The sequence below is a fragment of the Amblyomma mixtum genome, chromosome 3 (genome assembly GCF_055824585.1).
Source record: "Amblyomma mixtum isolate Tamu chromosome 3, ASM5582458v1, whole genome shotgun sequence".
In the NCBI taxonomy this organism is placed as follows: Eukaryota; Metazoa; Arthropoda; class Arachnida; order Ixodida; family Ixodidae; genus Amblyomma; species Amblyomma mixtum.
This window is the reverse complement of record NC_143014.1, coordinates 308,878,978-308,898,055: the sequence shown is the minus strand read 5'-3', so window position 1 is coordinate 308,898,055 and position 19,078 is coordinate 308,878,978. Positions and strand designations below refer to the sequence as shown.

The window sequence follows — 19,078 nt, the reverse complement described above, 5'->3', positions numbered from 1 at the left end:
CTGGAAGAAGCAGTTGCTAGTCTTATGTACACCCGTGCGCAAAAGTGGAGAGACCACGCGAACTGACAGAACTGCGCACCAGCGCTTTCTCACGGCGCAGCGCCTGCTTTCGAGATATGCATAGGGTGCCTGACCAAATAAGTTAACCCGTCTTTCTACCCATTTCTTCCAGACACGCCTTTATACACAGACAAATCGCAACCACCGCCATTCCCGTGGTCTCTGCACTTTTGTGCACGACTGTACATGCTCTGACACTTCTGTGCAATCGCACCACTTTGAATGTCCGCGTGTGTCGTGTGCACAGCACAGCGGTCGTGTCCATAAACTCGACCTTCAACAGTTCCACTGTTCAGCATGTCACCTACAAACGCACTTGATGGTATAAAGCTCAGATGCGAAAGCAGACGCGCTGTGGCTTGAACTGTTCTGTGCCAATCTCTTCTGAATGCTAGTGGCTACAAAGATGATGAAAAAAATAAGAATGCAGAGCTAACATTGTGCCCAAGGCAAGCACACTGTCGATGTTGGGTTTCAGAGTTGCATTGTTGCGTTGTTAGTAGAAAACCAACTTAAGCCGGTATTGCTTACACCCTTTGACAGCTACAGTTGGATAAGAGGTGAAACACCAGTTATTGTACTGCAGTATGAAAGTCAGGACTGAAAAGCGTTTTGATGCAGGTCCGCAGTCTTCGCTTCGAAGAGCTCCATCATATTATGCGCTCAGTGCGATGTCAGTGCACGGTAAAGAAGTCCAGGTGGTTGAAATTATCTGGAGTCCTCCACTACGGCGTCCCTCATAGCCCAAGTCGCTTTGGGACGTTAAACCCCAAAAACCATGAACCATTTTCTTGTGCTCACTGTCTCGTTGTAGGGTTGAGCCTCCCATGTTTTTCGCTTTTGCCTCTTCATGTGTTTAGACGAAGTGACTCGCATCACCTCATGCCTCGTGCTGACTCATGCCATGCCGATGGTGCGCCTCCGTCTGGAGCAGCGGAACGCGCAAATCTGTGGGGTCGACCGACATGAGGACCCCTCCCAGAAACTGCGGGTACTGTGTCCTCTGAATGGTGCACGGCAGCGTGCCCTGTGCCGCTTCCGGCCCATACGACTGACTAGTGGCTAACTGAACTGCGAACAGTCCGTAGTTTCGGATTCCAGCGCGACGCCTGCGATGCATGCCCCGGAGATCATTGGAAGTTCTCTCTTTCGCTACCTACAGCTCATCCAAGGAAACCACTGCTAGCTCGAACAAGCCGAATAAATGGCACGCATTTCGAATTTTCATTTTCAAAACCGATTTGCATACGAATTAATTTTTTTTTATGCACAGGGCACGTACTACCTGCCGCTCGTTTAGAACCTTAGAATCTGCCCTGCTGCGGTGGCTCAGTGGTTACGGCGCTCGGCTGCTGACCCGAAAGACGCGGGTTCAATCCCGTCCGCGGCGGCTGAATTTCGATGAAGGCGAAATTCTAGAGGCCCGTGTGCTGTGCGATGTCAGTGCACGTTTAAGAACCCCAGGTGGTCGAAATTTCCGGAGCCCTTCACTACGGCGTCTCTCATAGCCTGAGTTGCTTCGGAACGTTAAACCCCAATAAACCAATAAACCAGTAATGGCTGCGTTTGGGCGAGTTGGTTAGACATGTTAAACCTGGAAAGCGCATAAAAACAACGGACAACAGAAAGAGACAGACACACGAGCGCTTACTTCCAACTGATTTTTATTTTCATGCGAGAGCAGAATATATGTACTTCAGATCACCTGCGCATGCGAAGAAAACTCAAACAAGATAAAATATTATCTGGCTGCACATGCAAAAGAAGAAAGATATGCAATCTCTTTCTCAGACAGCAAAATCGACGCACCACTTACACATTCATCGCCAGATCGTGCTATCTCACTTGCCTCAACAATTTCACGCGTTGTTTTACACTTACTTTTATACAGAACTTTACATTGATGAAAGGACTTGTAAAAACAAACAAAAGGAATGCTAACTCAAATCAAGAGCCGGATAAGACAAAAGATAAAAGAAAGTTTGCAGTCATACCCTATAAGCACAGGTTGTCACACAACCTAAGAAAAATTGGTAACCGAGTGAATGTAAATGTGTTGTTCTCTGCCCCAAGTAAGCTGAGTGCGCTAAGCAAACAGAGCACGTCAAAAAACAGGCTGAAGTCAGGTTGCATGATCAAGCACCAAAAACCATTTGTAAAATGCACAGAAGGGGTTGTGTACAAGTTGCCTTTGACTTGCGGTAAATATTACATAGGCCAAACTGGTAGATGCCTGAATGAGAGATTAGGTGAACACAATTACGTTGTCGAAAACAGGAAAGGTGGGCATTTGAGCATTCATTGCCTCAAGTGCAAAAGCAGGAATTGTCGTCCTCTCTTTCATCAATGTAAAGTTCTGTATAAAAGTAAGTGTAAAACAACGCGTGAAATTGTTGAGGCAAGTGAGATAGCACGATCTGGCGATGAATGTGTAAGTGGTGCGTCGATTTTGCTGTCTGAGAAAGAGATTGCATATCTTTCTTCTTTTGCATGTGCAGCCAGATAATATTTTATCTTGTTTGAGTTTTCTTCGCATGCGCAGGTGATCTGAAGTACATATATTCTGCTCTCGCATGAAAATAAAAATCAGTTGGAAGTAAGCGCTCGTGTGTCTGTCTCTTTCTGTTGTCCGTTGTTTTTATGCGCTTTCCAGGTTTAACAATAAACCAGAACCTTAGAATCCGAAATAGATTGGCTCCACGTAGGTTGGCCCCTCGATTTGGTCATTTTTCCGAAGAGATCAGATACTGGTTGCCTAACCTCTAACCGCAGTACGCCACTCAAAGGAAACGGCGCAGGCCAGCATTGTGCACAGTAACCCGCAGCTGGACACGCACTAATGTTGTTATGGGTGGGAGGTGCATAGATGCCAGCGCTTCCGCTACCATGCTGGAGAGGAGCGACGAGCGTATGCCTTGATGCCTCCAGTCCAGCCGTGCCTTGACGACACACCCAGAGTCTGTTACTTTGAAACCGTTATCCATGGCTGCGTTGCAGTGAAGCACAACTTTACTACAGGCACACACTTCTGGAGTTCACAAGCCGTACCGTAGATTGGTTTTTGCACTGGGAGGGCTGGGGCGCTTCACGTATAAAGTATCGACATCGCTCTTAGGCGCCAAGGAGCCATCGCTGCGCCGGTTTGCGGCGAAATCCCACATAGCACCCCAGTTCTTCGAATTAACCGGTCTGGTACAGGCCGCCGCTTCAAATTATCCAGTCAGATTTACATTAGAAATTATGAGACTGCAGAACTTTAGCAATAACCCCCCTGATCCAGGGGCTGCGCCTTGGCCGTAGTATTTGGGGGAAGGAACAAAACCTCGACAGTGCTCAAGTGTGCACTGACGTGATGCGCACTGCAGTTGTCAGAGCAACATCAGTACCTTGCGCTTTCTTCGGACCATCTCTTTGTTGTTGACATAGCCAGCGAAATCGAGTCAGTCCCAACAAAGACGACAGAAAACTCAGTAGGCCTGTTGCCTTAACCAGCTAAGTCAGCAGTCCTGGAATAGGAAAGAAGCGGAACAAGGCAGGAATGCGAGTAACTCAAAGCCCATACAAAGACCACGAAAGCAGCTCAAAGGAGCACTTCCAGCACGCACAGCTCTCCGATCGCTGCTTCGAGCGGCGAAAACCTACTGGAGAGAAATTCAAGAACCGCGATTGGCCCAGTCAGTCGCTCTCCGCGATGCCACCAACCCATCTGTATTTTTTTTTTTTACTCTTTTTTCCTCCACGCGGGACGGCGCACTACTGGGGCTTAGAGCCAAGCGATGCAGTGCAGCCACCCTTCGTTTCGCGAGAAAGCAGACGCCACTGCGAAGGTTGCCGTCAGCCAAAGTTCTGCCATTTATTTTACCGAAAAATTTGCCTAAAGGCATAAAAACGTTCCGACTGATAGATTATTTTTGGGTTGGCACGAAATCTCTTCGCTAAATCCGCTGACGCCCTTTTATTGACTTCGTTAAAACCAGACCAAAATTATGTTCAAAATGCAAAAATGGGATCAGGAAATTGAAATTTCTTCGTTATAACCGCTATTGCACTGTAAGTGGCTTCGCTATAACCGGGATAGACTGTACTATTCGCAAACTGTTCCAAGTTATGAATATTTGCACAGCCCTACTTATTTATCTCCTGACGTTTCTTTTTATAATGAATAGATGTTCAGTATTCAAAGCCCTTCTTTCTTCATATCTGTATTTGATTTGTATTCAAAAATTTCTCTATTTGCACACCCCTACCTAAAGTACCACAATATGAACAAACCCAGCTCTGCATTGTGAACCATTTCGGGAAAGTCAATGCTTGGTGTTGATGAGCGAGAGAGAGAAGCAATTGTCCGAATGATGGAGCGCCGACTCCGGAGTAAAACCGTAGAGCATGCTTGTATCACTTGGCTGACTGTGGGTGTGTTTTGTGGAAAAGGTGTTTTCGGGAGTGGCAGACGTCCTCCCTTGCTGGCAGGCAGCATTGCAGCTGTGTTGTGCGTGCAGGCGCTTTGTGTGGAACTTCTTCCGGCTGGAAAATGAGCACCTCAACAACTGTGGCAAATTCCGGGCGGTGCGGGACATCTCGGTGGCTCCCATCGATGCCGGGAACCAGGCACTGTTGGTACGCATGATGGATGAGCCGTGCGGTGTCGTCAACCGTGGGGGCCGGCGGGACCTCCGAAAGCGCACCAACAAGTGAGGCCGTTTGTGCACATTATGTCATCGCACAGCACGGCACGGCTTCACAAGTGGCTGCTGGATCGAGTCAGGCTTGGCTGGGGAGGGGAGCTGCTGCACTGTGGGTGTACTGTGCACGTGTGTGGACTCTGACTTTCACGCTGACTTTGGACTTGGACGCTTCGCCCTTCTGGAAATGTCTTGAGTTGTGCCTGCAGTCTTGCTGCCATGTTGTGTGTACCAGTCTAGCACTTCTCTCTGGGTGGCTGCTTCTGCATTGGCTTTTCCACTGGGAAGCATGGTCTGCATCCGTTTGTGTGGATGAGTCTGCTTTGCTTCTGTGTTGGTCTGCCTGCTTTGCTGTAAACATCTCTGTGCCATTTCTGCGCATGCTTTTTTTTTTGTGCCCTGGAGCCAGCGTCAGGCCGAAGTCAGTAATTCTTGTTGCAGTGCACACTCTGTTCTGCTTGCATATCTTGTGCTAACTGAACACCACATGTAGCTGCTGTGTTCACTTGGCAAGGTTTGTTTATCTTTATAAATGTGCCGGCCTGTTTTGCCCTGTTCCTGAACTGGCTGCATGAACTTGATGCATAATTGCGGACGATGTACCGTTGCCAGCTGACACTGTACTTGGTTCTTTCTACTATACGTTCCACAGTAGCTGACTGGCTGTCGCATTCAGCTGCTAAGCCCAAAAGTCGTGGGTTCATATCCTAGCACACAGCATTTCAGTGGGAGCAAAATACAGAAGTTTCCGTTTATCGAGATTCCTGTACATGTTAAAGGGGTTATGACATGGTCTACCAACAAATCGCTTTACGTTGCAGGTACTAGCCACAACATTGTTATGCATGTTGTGGCTCTACGCGCGCATTTTAGCTAGAAATTGCAGTTAGAAGTTATCGGCTCCAAGCCCCTCCCTCTGGCAACGTTGGTCATATTGAAGCAGCCAGAGTGATGTCATAAACCGACAACGTCGTCGTCGGCTGCAGAACTGCCGCGTGCACGGTTGGCGCGGAACAGAGCACATGCCTACTCGAGTCCAGCTGTGATACACTGTAGTGAAGCTGCCGAGATTGGCCAGAAGCTAGAAGAGAAGGGAAGGACACATGCCTTTGTTGCCTTTGTCCCGCTGTTGTGTCGTCCCCCCTTCACCCCTCCGCACTCTTATCCCGAACAACAAAAAACCCATTCCCCTACGCTCACTGCATGCCATGCGCAGTTCAGTCGTTGAGTTTTGAGCAAGCACGTGACCGTCGGTTTATGTCGTCATGGACTGAGAGTGTGCCAGTGCTGCCTGACTGTCACACGATTCAAAAGAACTTTTAAAAATTCAATTACAAATTACTTGCTGCACCAAATGAGCTCCCATTTTGTCCAGCTGTTCCAAGATGCATAGCAAACAAAATGCAATACCGTATTTACTCGCATAATAGGCGCACTTTTTTTCCGGAAAATCCACCTCAAAGTTCGGGGTGCGACTATTACGCGGGGTAAAATTTCCGTAAATTTTTCGACTCGCAAAATTGAACATACCGCATAAACGCACCCGTGTACGGGTCGCACCGTGTTTTCCCGAAGGAAATATTTTTTTTTTTTAAATCCGTGTTAGGGCCGCACCGAAACTTTCCACGATCCACGCGGGAATAGCCTTCAAAATGCATGCGCCGTGGCCTCCGCGATCAGCTCCGGCTGCGCGCAACGAGCGCTTGATCGCAGAGGCCACACATGCGCACAGGAGCTTCCAGGCGCCAAGCTCATCATCATCGTCAACGTTTTTCTCCGCCGCGAGCTTTCACTATCCATATCGCCATCAGCATCAACAACTCCGGTTTTCTTGTGGCTGCCAAAGTGCTGGGATCTGTGGTAGCGTGTTAGTTCATCGTAGTTGTGGCTGTGCTGCCGAGCGTTGCTGTTTTAGCTCGACAGGCAAGCACCTCAATAGTTACACGGCAAGCGTGCGACGGGCCGGAAATTTGACGTGGCCGAGAAGTGTGGCAGTTGCGACTGCGGCGTGCCTAAATTTTCGTACGCGACTCCAAGCGCCAAGGTTTTCGTGGGCCTAAGTCGGGAACGTTTCTGGCTGGAGATGAAGCTTTCCAAACAGAAGTTTCAAGTGAGCATCCCTGGAAACTGTGTGCGGCTGTTCCACGCGATGTCGTTGTACGTACTGTGGGTCCGCAGCAGCTGCGACGGCAGCAGCACTAGTGAGGACTAGTAGGCAGTTCAGCAAAAACTTCGTTAAAATAAAGTTTGGGGGGAGGAAAGGCGAGGCGAGGTGTCGGCTTGCAATCGTGTAAATGCAGTACTGATCGCAGTGCTAAGTTCAGGGTGCGCCTATTATGCATGGAAATAAAAAAATCTGATTTTTCGCGACCAAACTGGGGGTGCGCCTATTATGTGAGTAAATACGGTAAACAGCGTGAGCCTGAAAAATGATGTCATGACCCCTTTAAGGAACTTAGGTGGTCAAAATTAACCCAGAGCTGTCCACTACTGCATGATTCAAACATGCTTACTGTGTTGCATTGGTACACAAAGCTTCGTAAACGTTTTGTTATTGTTTCGTTTTCTTTTTCTTTGTCGCAAAGTTCGGCATGCTGGGGGTATCACAAAAAAACTTCTGGAGTGTCTGTCATTGACCAAGCTTTTTCTTGAATCCCATAATGTCGGGCTGTGCTGTGGAACGTGATTAAAATTTACTCATTTCTATACTACACTAATACTTCTTATGCTAGAATTGGTGTCTTAATAACCTGGTTTCTCGAAACTTGCTGTCTTATGTACTATATCTGCATCACGTACCTATTTCACTTTTACGTCAGTCTTTTTTGGAGGGGGAGGGGGGGTTAATTTGGCTTTTGCAGTGACTGGATATCGGGAGGCGCTGCGTAATTATTCTTTTCCCATATGCTACTTCTCCAGTGTTCTTTTTCATTTGATTGATGGCAGCAGAAGCTGTATGTGTTTTGTGTGTGTTTCAACCTGGCAGTGGTCAGATTCTTTCCGATACACTCAGCTAGTTCTAACGCAGGAGCGTTAAGGGTCCTGTGTCGTTGAAAAGCCAGCGTCGGCGGCGGCGGCTGTGAGCGAAAAAATCTTATGAAAAATCCCAGAGAAGCAACCTGGGTGGCAGATGGGCACCAAGACTGGTACGAGGACTCCCAGTGATCTATGAATGTAAAGTGGAGGCATCTTAAGTGTCCCCTCCAGATTTTTTTCTTCTTTTTTGTACATGTTTACTTTCTTGAGGTACAAACACTCATGTGGTTGCACATGTTGAAAAGTGATTGCAACTATGGCACAGCACGTAGTACATTCTATTTGCCTCAGAGAGCGCACCTCTTTTATGACATTCAAATCGCTATTAACCACTTGCATTGTATTCTAAAAGCTCTGGACGGAATTGGTGAAGATTGGGATTCTGAGCTAGCCAAGCTCTGCATGTAGATTTGTGAGAATGGAATGATCCACTGACTCGTGCACACATGCACTGTTGCAGGCACAAAAAATCATCGCTGGAGACTAAGATACTCCTCGAGACTGCCGAAGGCGATGACATGGCAGACGTCTAGGCTTCACCACCAGGAGAGTCCTGTTCCACCCACCACCAGAGCAGTGTGGAGACCTCCCATCGGACCTGTGTTCTCTCGCACACTTTTTGTTTCGAGAGCTGCACAGGTCTACTCGGAAGCCAGGCCCGGTCTGGACCAAGCCCGAGACACGAGGTTGGCAGCAGTTCCGAGGGCCGAGGCACAGTGCTGGTCGTGTAGTCACCTGCAAAATGGAACTGCCGCTTTTGATTATGACTACACTTACAAGAGCATGCCTGTAATAGCATGCGCATTTCTGGTACGCCTAGTCCAAAAAGAAGGAAATACGGGGGCAGAAAGATGGCTTGGGCGATATTCATAGTTGAATGCCCCATCATATATACACGTCATGGCCAAAGGCATGGGCTACATTTTTCACTACTCGCACCTCTGTGTCAGCCTTTCTCAGTGCTTGTTGTGCACATCTTCTGCCTGTCAAGCTGTACGAGGAAGTGCCGAGAACCACTCTGTGCTCAAGTACATGTTCACAGTCATTTCCTACGCAATTTAGTTTGCCCTAGTCTTTTTTTCCAAGCAACCCCAATAAGAAAGTGAACTGAAGTGGCTGTTTGTATTCAGCCTCCTTCAAAAGCAAACCCAAAATGGGACTGGGATGCTGTTGTTACGTTTACTGATTTTATTGTCTTATCGTTTATATACCGGCATGTCCTTTTGCAAAAAAAGTTTTTGTAACCGAGCATTTGATTTTGTTTTAGTGCGTCTTGTAACACTGTCGTTGTTGATGCATGCTGTAAGGGTTGTTGAGCTTTTTCAGCTGTGCAAGCCAGAGAGAACAGTGCCTGTATTTCCACAGGGGACTCGCGAGGCTGTACCGGCAGCAATGCACTATGGCATCCCATATTCTCAGCTGCTCATGTGGCCTGCACCAGTGCTTGCATACTCGTGGAAGCTCACTTTGATGCCTTCATGAGGCCGGGTCAATCAAGGGCATGCAATTACAGTGCAAGTCTGCTAGGGTTTCAGTCAGGAAAGCCACACTTGGAATCTGACTGTGTCTTGTGAAGACAGGGGAAGAGCGTGCAGAAAGATGCAAAACTCCAGAGTGTGCATTTTTTTGCCTGAGTACATTCAAGCTGTCTCTCCAGGACAACATCAATTAACTAGCCCAATCACATGCAATCCTTCTAATCTGACGTTTCAGGCCACTGCACAACTTCTTATGGGGAACAGGGTGTGTTGCTGGGCAAGTTGGTTTGACATCCTGAACATGCAGCGCTGGCAGATGAGAGTTCTTGTGGGGTCAGTGGGGGAATAAGTGCAGAGTTGCGACACAAGATGTTATTACACTGAGCAGACCATAGAGTTTCTCAAATGTTGCCTAGCGCGAAGAGTAGCACTGTGATAATTCATCCACCATGGAGAGGCACAGGAATGCCTGGGAGATGAGGTTTTATACCTGGCTTGGCAATTGCTGGGCATGAAAGGTGGATTCAGCCTTAACAATATAACTCCCCCCGCGGCAAACATCACAGAAATGCTAGGAAAGATTTCCACCAGCCTGACACCACACTTTCACTTGTGTTAAATTTCAATATTGAAGAAGTGAGAAATGCAACATTAAAATGATTATACTGCACTCAAAGGAGAGCATCGTGGCACAGCTACAGATTTTGAAGCGGAATCCACATTTCCAGCCCAACGCTAGGCAAGCCAAATATGAAACCTCATCTTTCTGGCGTTCCCACGTTGGATGAAGGGCCCTTTAAAAAAAAAAAAAAGTCTCATAGACGATGGTCCCACTTTTTCGTCTAGGTAATTTTGAGAGACTCCATAGCGCAGACATGCTAAAATGTGCCACAGTGCCTGCTTTTCAAGCTAAAGGCTCATTTTTATTCGTCAAGCAATGTATACAGCTTTTAGTGAGAACTAAGCTCGCGCAATAAGTATCAACTTTCACATTCAGGGAAACAAGCGTGGCAACGTAAGAGGAGGATGAAACATTAGACATGTTGGTACAGTTGCATCTTTGCTCAAAACAGTGTAAAAAGAGGAGTGCTTAGCTTACAACTGGGCTTTTATGGCTGACGACACTCGCATGCGTCTAATATGAAGAGCCCGAAGAGAGAGACTGCGTGTGTGGCTAGTATTCCAGTATTAAAGGACACAAAACATGGCCACACTGTCATTACATAGAAAAGTTTGTTCTTTTGGGAGAGGGCAGTGGGCATCTAGGTGGCACGTCGGTCATCTTTCTACGCAATGTATGCACCGTTTCCATTATGTTTGCTCTGTCCTTGTGTGAAAACATGCAATATCAAATGTGCCGAAACGGGTGAATGCGTGCGAACTGTGCAATGTGTAGTCCAAGTTGTGTATAGCTTAGTGACAGGGCATGTGTTCGTAATGTAACATTCGTGTACTGAGACCAACACATTTGCGGCTGCAAAATAGTGGGGAGACAAGACGTCACATTGGCCTTGCATCTGCGTGTCTGTGCTTACGTTTGGTCATGTGTCCAAGTGTGTGTATGCCAGTCAACCACCTGTCTTTGTGTCAACAGCTAGGCGGATCTTAACCGAACTGCCGGAGGTGGAAAAGTGGTCCATATGAACATAACGGGCAAGTTAGAATATGCACTAAAGCTGACATTGTGACAAGTGTGGCTAAGTTTATAGCTGTCAGTGATAAACGTTGCCTTCACATAAACTGCCAGTACCACACTGTACGCTTCGACTGCATTTCTAAGAATCGTGGGCGAGCTATGGGACAGTACCAACTGGAGGCTGTCGACATTTCGTGCATGGTCGCCCTTCTGAAAGTTGGAGCTGCTTGGCTAGCAGACACCCCCACCAATAATGCCTTTCTTCTTCCTCACACCTGACAGGCCATCTTCCTCCTTGCCCAAGTCGAGCCCACTTGACCAGAAAGCATAACATGCTGTTCGGACACACACATAAAAATGGCACGACAGTGCTGCTGCTTTTTCAGATGGGGAGTAGCGAAAACAAGTGCTTTATTCTGTGGCACTGCTTTAACAGACTTGCACTGTAATTCTGCATGCTCAGCCTCTGGTGTTATTGAAGGCTCCGGAGTGTTGTACATGTGAATTGCTGCTTGGCTACAATAGGTGGCATTCTACTTTTCTTTAGGGCATTTTTGTTTAGGAAACTTTTTTTTTAGTGCTATCACCATCTCATTGAATCACTGTCGCTACACACCTGCTGTGGTTGTTCTTGCAGCGAGCATGCCACGAGTGTAGCCTGCCTCATTTTAGGGAGTGGTACCATAATAGTCGTGTTTATTGTACTTCTGTTGTCGAGAGTTCAACAAGTCTGACTCATTCTATTGTCATTCCATGGCTGTTAGGTTGTTAGTTATTTGCCATGCATTTCAGCAGTCTCTGCCTCAAGTGCATTTTTTAGCATTTTTCCCCCACTTCATGAATGCCTTTAGTCATGTGTTGATGATGTGTTAAGCGTATTTCAGACTGTGACTTATTTTTCCTCTTGGTGTGCCCGGTGCTGGTACTCACATTAACAGCTTCTGTGGCCAACACCACACTCGTTGCATCTGTGAAGCCTTATATTTTATGCTTTTTGTTTTGTCCCGTGGCATTATTGCCATGTTTATGTTGCATTGTTATTTAAGCAGGCTGAGTGCCTGCAGGAACTTTTGAGAGGGTTCCAGTCAGTATTGTCTTGGGAATGTGGTGCTCAGGACACCTAGGGGCTTACTGCTTGTGACACCGGTTCGGATATATATGTTTGTGTGAGATTTTAAGGTTTGATATTGTGAAGTAGAATGTTTCAAATTTATTACTATTATAAAGACTAATGGGTTTACTATAGCTTTAGTACTTACTGATCTCGCCGTTTACCAAGTGAAGGTTTTGAGAAAGGGGAAGCTTTTTCTTCTGCTTTATGCAGTGCATTTGAATTGTACCGGTGATGTATGAAACCACGACATTGCTTTTGTATGTGTATGCTTTTTTTTTCGCAGTTATGTGCTCAGCTATATGTTAACCAGTTTCATTTCAGTGCTGACCGCTGGTGCAGTGCGATTGCACAGGAGGCGCCCACTTTCAAAACGTTTCAAATTTGAAGCCGTGAAGCTATTGCAGCAAGTTTGTGTAGTTTATATTATGTTCTGTGCTGCAGTTCTTCAAACTTGAGTGCATTTACTAGTTTCTACAGAATGCGCATTCTGCATAGAAATTGCAATGTAGTTGCACCCGGGCCGATTTGGAGCTGCCACTTTCACCTGTTGCACACAGCTGCAGCTGAGTAATTATTAAATGAACTTGATTTCACAACTGGACAGCACTTGCACTGTACTACTGAGAGTCACTGAAAAACTAACAAAGGACATTCGAGCGACGTGATAGACAGGTTGGGGTGGTCTCACTGGAATTGCAAGTGCCCGTCTTTGCCAGTAACAGGGGTGAAACAGGTGAGCTAGCTTGTAAGGCCACAAACAGCTCAACGGTTTGTTGCCAACATGCACGAGAATGCTAATGAAAGAGCTGTGGCGCTGATGGGATTGCTGCCCGTCTTAGCATTGGGAGCCTTGCATAACTACCTGAAAGGGTGTACAATACGGTGCAGGTGGACAATAAGTGTGTATTTGTTAAACGGGATTGGCACTGAGAACTTTGCGTGAGGTGTCAAAGACGACGCTTTATGATGAGTAAGCGTTGTAGCTCATGAATGACCTCCAGGCTGTGAAGCAGACCAGAACCTCAGTGCCTTCGCAGTGTTCTTCTCTCGCCGCGCTTTCATACTGAGCTGGTGGTGGGGCCCACCTGCTGTCCGTGTGTGATATGGGAACACAAGTGAGCGATACTGGCCGCCACTCCACCACACTGGTGCAAAGTGGCCCCTTTCTCTGCCAGTTCTTTTTCAAATTACGGAGTCTTGTACATTGGGAGCATGTTTCCATTCAAAGGCTGCTTGCATTCGTGAACACTATCCTATTTTAATTTTCGGCGGCCGAGCAAAAGGAGGTACAAGCCAGTGTGGGCGTACACCCACCGAGAAGCTGGTGGAACTCTTGCTAGCATCTGCCATGAGCATTCCATCTGCTGGCAAGTGCATGGTCTTGCATACCTGCCAAGTTTTATGGTTCTGTTGCAAAGTGCTTGTTCACAGTGGGTATTTACAATTGCAGTGTGGAAAACACAAATATAATTTCCATTTTGTGTTTGCTTCAAAAGATGCCTATTGAAAATGCACAGCTAGCGAATTGCGGCATGGTCGCATGTTGTGTGCTTAACAGTGAGCCTTGTCCGGAAGTTGGAAAAATTTCCAAACGAAATCATCAAGCCAGAATGAATGGACAACCGGTGGTGTGCGGCCAGCAGTGCTGTTGGTGATAAGTAGTAGTTTTAGGAAGTTATGCAGGAAACTGTTGACACTTCATCATAGCAATGCTGAGCGCAGAAAGAGTTGGAGCAAACAAGGCCTGCACCAAGCTCTGTCAGAAAAGACTAAGGCGTGGCCGAGCTGCTCCCAGACAGGTGCAAGTGCACAGGTGGTACGGTACAAGTCTACCAAACCAGCGCTGGTTCCAGCAATGCGTCAGCGGCACTTCAAGCATTTCTCAAAAGATTTATTATCGTCATTCCTCTTGCCGAAAGCAAGCCCATGGCATGTGCTACTGCCCATGTCTCTGGTTTGACAAGATTGCGACAACCTTCAGAATGACTCCTTGTCTAGGTCGTGCTTTGCCTGAGGGTGGTTTTGTCCCACCCCTCCTAAGCATTGCTGGAAGCAGCGCTACTTCGCTCGAGCTGCCAAAAAGGCCAACTTGAAATCAAGGTTTGACTGACAGCCAGATTTTCCACCTGCGTCCTTGCTGCTAGAGCCCAGCATGCCCTGTTCCATCTTTTGGGGCCTTCTGGAAAGTGCCGCAGGCACCCAGTCAGTTAGGCAAAGGCAGCAACGCCCATATCCTCCTTCTACAATGCATGTCTGCAAATGGCATTTGTAAATTAAAAGTGGCCACCTTATGGAACAATGAAAAACTTTACAGTTTTTCACTCAGTTTGTGTTCCTTGGCATTGATGTTAGTACCTTCAAAATTTTGGAGTTGGCAAGCCTAGTTCTGTTTGTGCTTGGCTGAAATGTACCGTGCCATCAGGAGGAACAGTGGCATCTTTCAGACCCTGGGCAGTTTCGTTTATCTTTGTTCCCTCCAAGCTTGCTTTAGCCTTTTCAGTGGAAGTCTGTCGAGATCATGTGTTTGGATTTGGGGCTTGTTTTTTAATAACATCGCAGTTCACATTAATATCGTAGTGATCCGACACTGTTGGCACAGTATAGCAATTGTGTTTGACCCTTTCAGCCTTCCTCCGATTCTTGCTTGAAGGGAAAAAAAGGGGGGGGGGGGGGGGGGGGGGGCTAGCACAGTAGCGGCATACACGGTGGATCTGACAAGTGCCACATTTTCTTGCTGCAGAGTTCTGCAAGATTGACCCCCCACCCATCCTGTGTGCAGTAAAGGAAACTTGATAGCACTGCAGTCAGCTGCCATTAGCACTGCCAGCATATGACTTCAGTTTTGGTGCACAGAGTGCATTGTGCTGGAATGGGAGATTAGTTTTTCTGGGGCAGCATGCTGGTTATGGGACAGGCGTTTACTGTGACCAGAGGAATTCTGGCTTGCGCTGTTCTGCTCCAGGAGGGAGGTAAAAAAAAAAAGCCAGAAAAGTTCATGGTCAAGATACACTTTGCACGTATTTTATTTATTCGGTTTAAGAATCAACTTTAGGTGCCAACGCCATGCACATTCTGACTACATTAGTCTTATTTCCCTAACTTGTCTATATTGTCTAGGGGGTGTCAAACTTGCTGATGGCTCTGCAGCATGGGGGTCTTGGGCATGAGACCAGGTCCTTGGTTCCACCAACTGCTCATGCAGTTGCACAAAGTATCCCTGCAGCTTAAAAACAAGCAGGCATTGCATTGTTGTTTTTGCTAAAGTTTCCTAAGAAAGAAACTTGGAAATTCTGCATCGAAATACTGTCTCACAGAAGCTCACTCAAGCTATCTGATGCAACTAATGCCTACTGTTTTTTTTTTGTGTGTGTGTGACCACATATTTGAACTTGTTTTGTAGTGCCACTGCAGACATGCAGTTAGCTTGTGAAACAAGCTAGGTTGGCTTCTGGACGCTCTGTAACCAGTGATGTATGCCCAGCACAGAGATCTAGAGTATAAAAGTGCACGGGTGTCAGTAATGGTATTTTTTTTCCCAGCAAAGTATTTTGTGGCGCGTGTGTGTGTGTTAGATGGTAGAATTTTTGTTTATAACCCAACTATTGTTTGCTGAAATGAGCATCCCGGTGCCCAATTTGCCTTCCAGCATGAACACTGGTGGTTGGTCACGTTTTCTTTTCATATTTCTCCAAGCTGTAGGCAGCCAGCTATCTGAGCAGTAGATGAGAAGAAAAAAAAAATGTAATAGCTGGCAGCAGTGTATTTTTGTACTGAGAGCCTTAGTGGGCAGCTGGACAGAAACCAAACACTGCCGCGGTCATGCTTGGAGACACCTGAGTAGAGTGCCTAACCTGCTGCTTTCGCCAAGCTGCTGTGATTTGTAGAATGGGTGAATGCGAGCGTTAATACATGCGCATACTGTGTAAATACATGCCCATAAGAGTCCACACACATCTCTTGATCCCTGAAGCCTGCATTTTCATAAAGGCTGAATAAAGACTTATTTTCGTAGAACAGTACTGGCACGTGTCTTCTGCTGCTTTCTTTATTTGATGCCATACAGGCAAGTGCTGCGGAACAACATGCCTCTCAAGAATCTCGTTAGCCACCTGCTGCTGTGGTAGCGAGTAGCATGGCAAGATGTCTCCGGTTTAAACCCAGCTACAGCATTCCACAGCGGCAGAATGCAAGAACTGTGTCCTTTTGCATATGAGCCCACTAAGCGGAGAAAACCGATCCAGGGCTCCACTGCAGCGCGCCTCTTGGATGCAGTATCGAAGAGCTCTGCCCATCACGTTGCATTACTTGGGCACGTGAAAATGTCAACCTTTCCTTGACACTTTGCAGTGACTAGATCCCAATTATCTTTTCAACCCAAAAAAGCTTTCACGACATGTCAGAATTTCAAAAATTCTAGCTAACCTTCAATTCTATTAAGCCCAAATCCTAGTGGTAAAAAGTAATCGTAGTTGCCACTGCAATTTACGACGAGGCTAGAAGGGAGGGCATGGCATTCCATTGGAGCCAACTGCATGATGGCATAGCACTGATGTCACTAAGTCCTGAAAACCAGAACAATGTGGCATCACCATGCCGCAAGAGCTGCCCTGACCTGAAAGCCAAGATAGAGACAGCATTTTAGGGGGGATCCACATCGGGAAGACTTCTACACAGGAAAATGCAGTACACTAAGCTTTATCACTCACTTCTAGCACTTATCAGTTCTCCAATCAAAAGAGACTAATGAGATCATTTGTCTAGGTGATGGTTCTTTAGTTTATTGAAGGCAACCACCATTGACATTTCATTGGCAGCATTTTTTTACAGCACAGTCATTCAGTTAGTACTGTTCGCAACTTGGCACAACTTGCAATGGATGCCTCATGAAATTACATGAGGCTTGCACACAAAATGCACATAAAAGCCGCTTTTCCAAATAGATCTTGGCTTCTTGCATATCATTTTGCCCAGAGCAGTACTGAATAGGCTTGTGCGTTGGTTGTCCCAACCAGCAGCCATTAAGGAGCAGTCATTATAAGCCTGTTTTTTTTTTTTTTTGGACCACGGAGGACCCTGGCACAAGAGCGTTTGTGGCTGCAAAAAGACATGTATAGGCTGCTCCTGAAATGACCAAGCTATCATCAATGCCTTGGGCTTCAATTTCTGCAAGCCCCAGGTACGACAGTACTTTGCTTTGGGCAACTCGGAACAGCAGCATATCACCTATGTGGTCACAAATGGGAACAAGTCGAGCTGCAGGTGAAATCTGAGAATTCTGCTGTGTGCTGGAGCATGGATTAAAACACGAAAGATATGAGCATGCACACACTGGCAACTTCAAAACAAAGCCTTGCGGTGGCACTCATGGATTAAAACACGAAAGATATGAGCATGCACACACTGGCAACTTCAAAACAAAGCCTTGCGGTGGCACTCTGTCCACTTGCGCAACACCAGCTCAGCAGTGTGTGGCCTGCCTGCAGACAACGCCTAGTGACTGTTCAGGTAGGTACCATCATTTTGTGGTGCTTCTGCTTACACATCGCACGTGCAAATCCAAGTAAGCAAGAGTTAAACTTTCCACTCCAAAGTTGGCCCCCCGCTGCCATGGCCTAGAAGTTGAGCAGAAGGCAATGGGTCCCAACCCACGCAAGGCAGCCACATTTCAACAGACGCCAAATGTGTACAGACTGCAATGCACGTACAGCGCCAGTCACTAAGGAAATTTCTCCACACTACAAAAAAAGAAACAAACTGGTGGCACAACTCGCGCAGTGCTCTTGCAGTGCACACACATGGGTGCCACTCTTTTGTCAATGAACTGCCCCTTATTATGCTAGCCTTGCGCCTCTTGCAGGTAACTGCCACGAGCAGGTTCGGAAGAACAAACCGAGGACAGCACAGCTTTCTTTCACTGCACAGATTCGGCAGGCAACTGAAGCCAACTAAACCTCTGCTTTCATCCACCATAACTGCATGGCAACCTCTCCTCTCCTCTGTTTAGTCTTTAAAAGCACAGCTCCCCCTTTCACCGAATGGCTCCTGAACACAGGTATTGATTGTTAAGCAACAGCGCCAAACATGTGGTAAGGAATGCAAGTGCCTGTGCATGTCTCCCTTATGTCCAAATCTTTTACGCTGTTGCTTAACAATGCATCGCCAACTCACCCGTCTAGTTATTATGCAGGTTAATGTTCCCGGAATGTCGACGGGAGATAACGGCCACCTCACCACACCTTGTGGTAGACTTGGAAGCATCAAATGAGTATGGACACTTGTTTCTATCTGCACGAGCCAGAAGTAAATATTCAGTCTTCTCAATTTGTGACAGCACTGTGGCCTGAACAATGGTCGCAGTGCCTTGTTGCTAAGCTCTTAAGAGATGTGGGACTACATCGAGGCCCAATGTGGAAGGTCATTTCAACATCGGGACCTATTCCTGAAATAGCAGAAAGGAACAAACAAAGCACGGGCAGATCTTCAAATTAAAACATGAGGATCAATTCCTGCAAATCTCCAGCAAAGAATGGTAGTCATGGAGGACAACAAATGACCACAGCAAAAAGAACCCTCTAAAAAAAAAAAAACAGAAACAAAGGTGGCAATTTATAAAACAGATGCAAATGAAGAGTGACTTCAAATCAGGATGCCAAGTCAGTTAAAGTTAACAACAGAAGTCGAGGATGTATTCAAAGTAAACAACACTGAACCAGAGCCTCTCGGTTCAACTGGATTCACAGCATTAAGAGCACAGAATACAAGACATGGGCGGAATTTAGTGGCACTTTACAGCAAATGACAAGGCCTCTAACATTCAATAAATGGCTTGAGATGAGAACCAGGGTCAAACAGTAGGACCTACAGCATCTCCACGTGGAAGCTCAGAAGTTCATGATAACCAGCGGCAATAGAGGACTCTCAGAATTGCACCACTCGATGCAGAAAGTGTAGTTGATAAACCCTGCTTAAATGGAACTGCAATCTTATCCACAGTAAGCTGCAGTTGCCACAAAACTCTGAAATAATTTTCCTTGTTGCCTGCAAGGAAGGAGGGTCACAGTAGAATAAGGCC

General features: G+C 46.7%; 1 protein-coding gene across 2 annotated transcripts in view; it reads left to right on the top strand.

The window, feature by feature from the left end:
- LOC149355555 (solute carrier family 53 member 1) overlaps window positions 1-16,025 on the top strand; it is an 81,547-nt gene extending 65,522 nt beyond the window's left edge. The window contains exons 13-14 of one of the 2 annotated variants that reach the window (XM_089583889.1): window positions 4,560-4,751; window positions 8,239-16,025. In XM_089583889.1, the coding sequence (XP_089440015.1) occupies window positions 4,560-4,751; window positions 8,239-8,311 (265 nt within the window). In that variant the 3' untranslated portion in view covers window positions 8,312-16,025. The remainder of the gene's footprint in view (window positions 1-4,559; window positions 4,752-8,238) is intronic. The other variant, XM_089583890.1, reaches the window with a different exon arrangement.
- The last annotated feature ends 3,053 nt before the right edge of the window (window positions 16,026-19,078 follow it).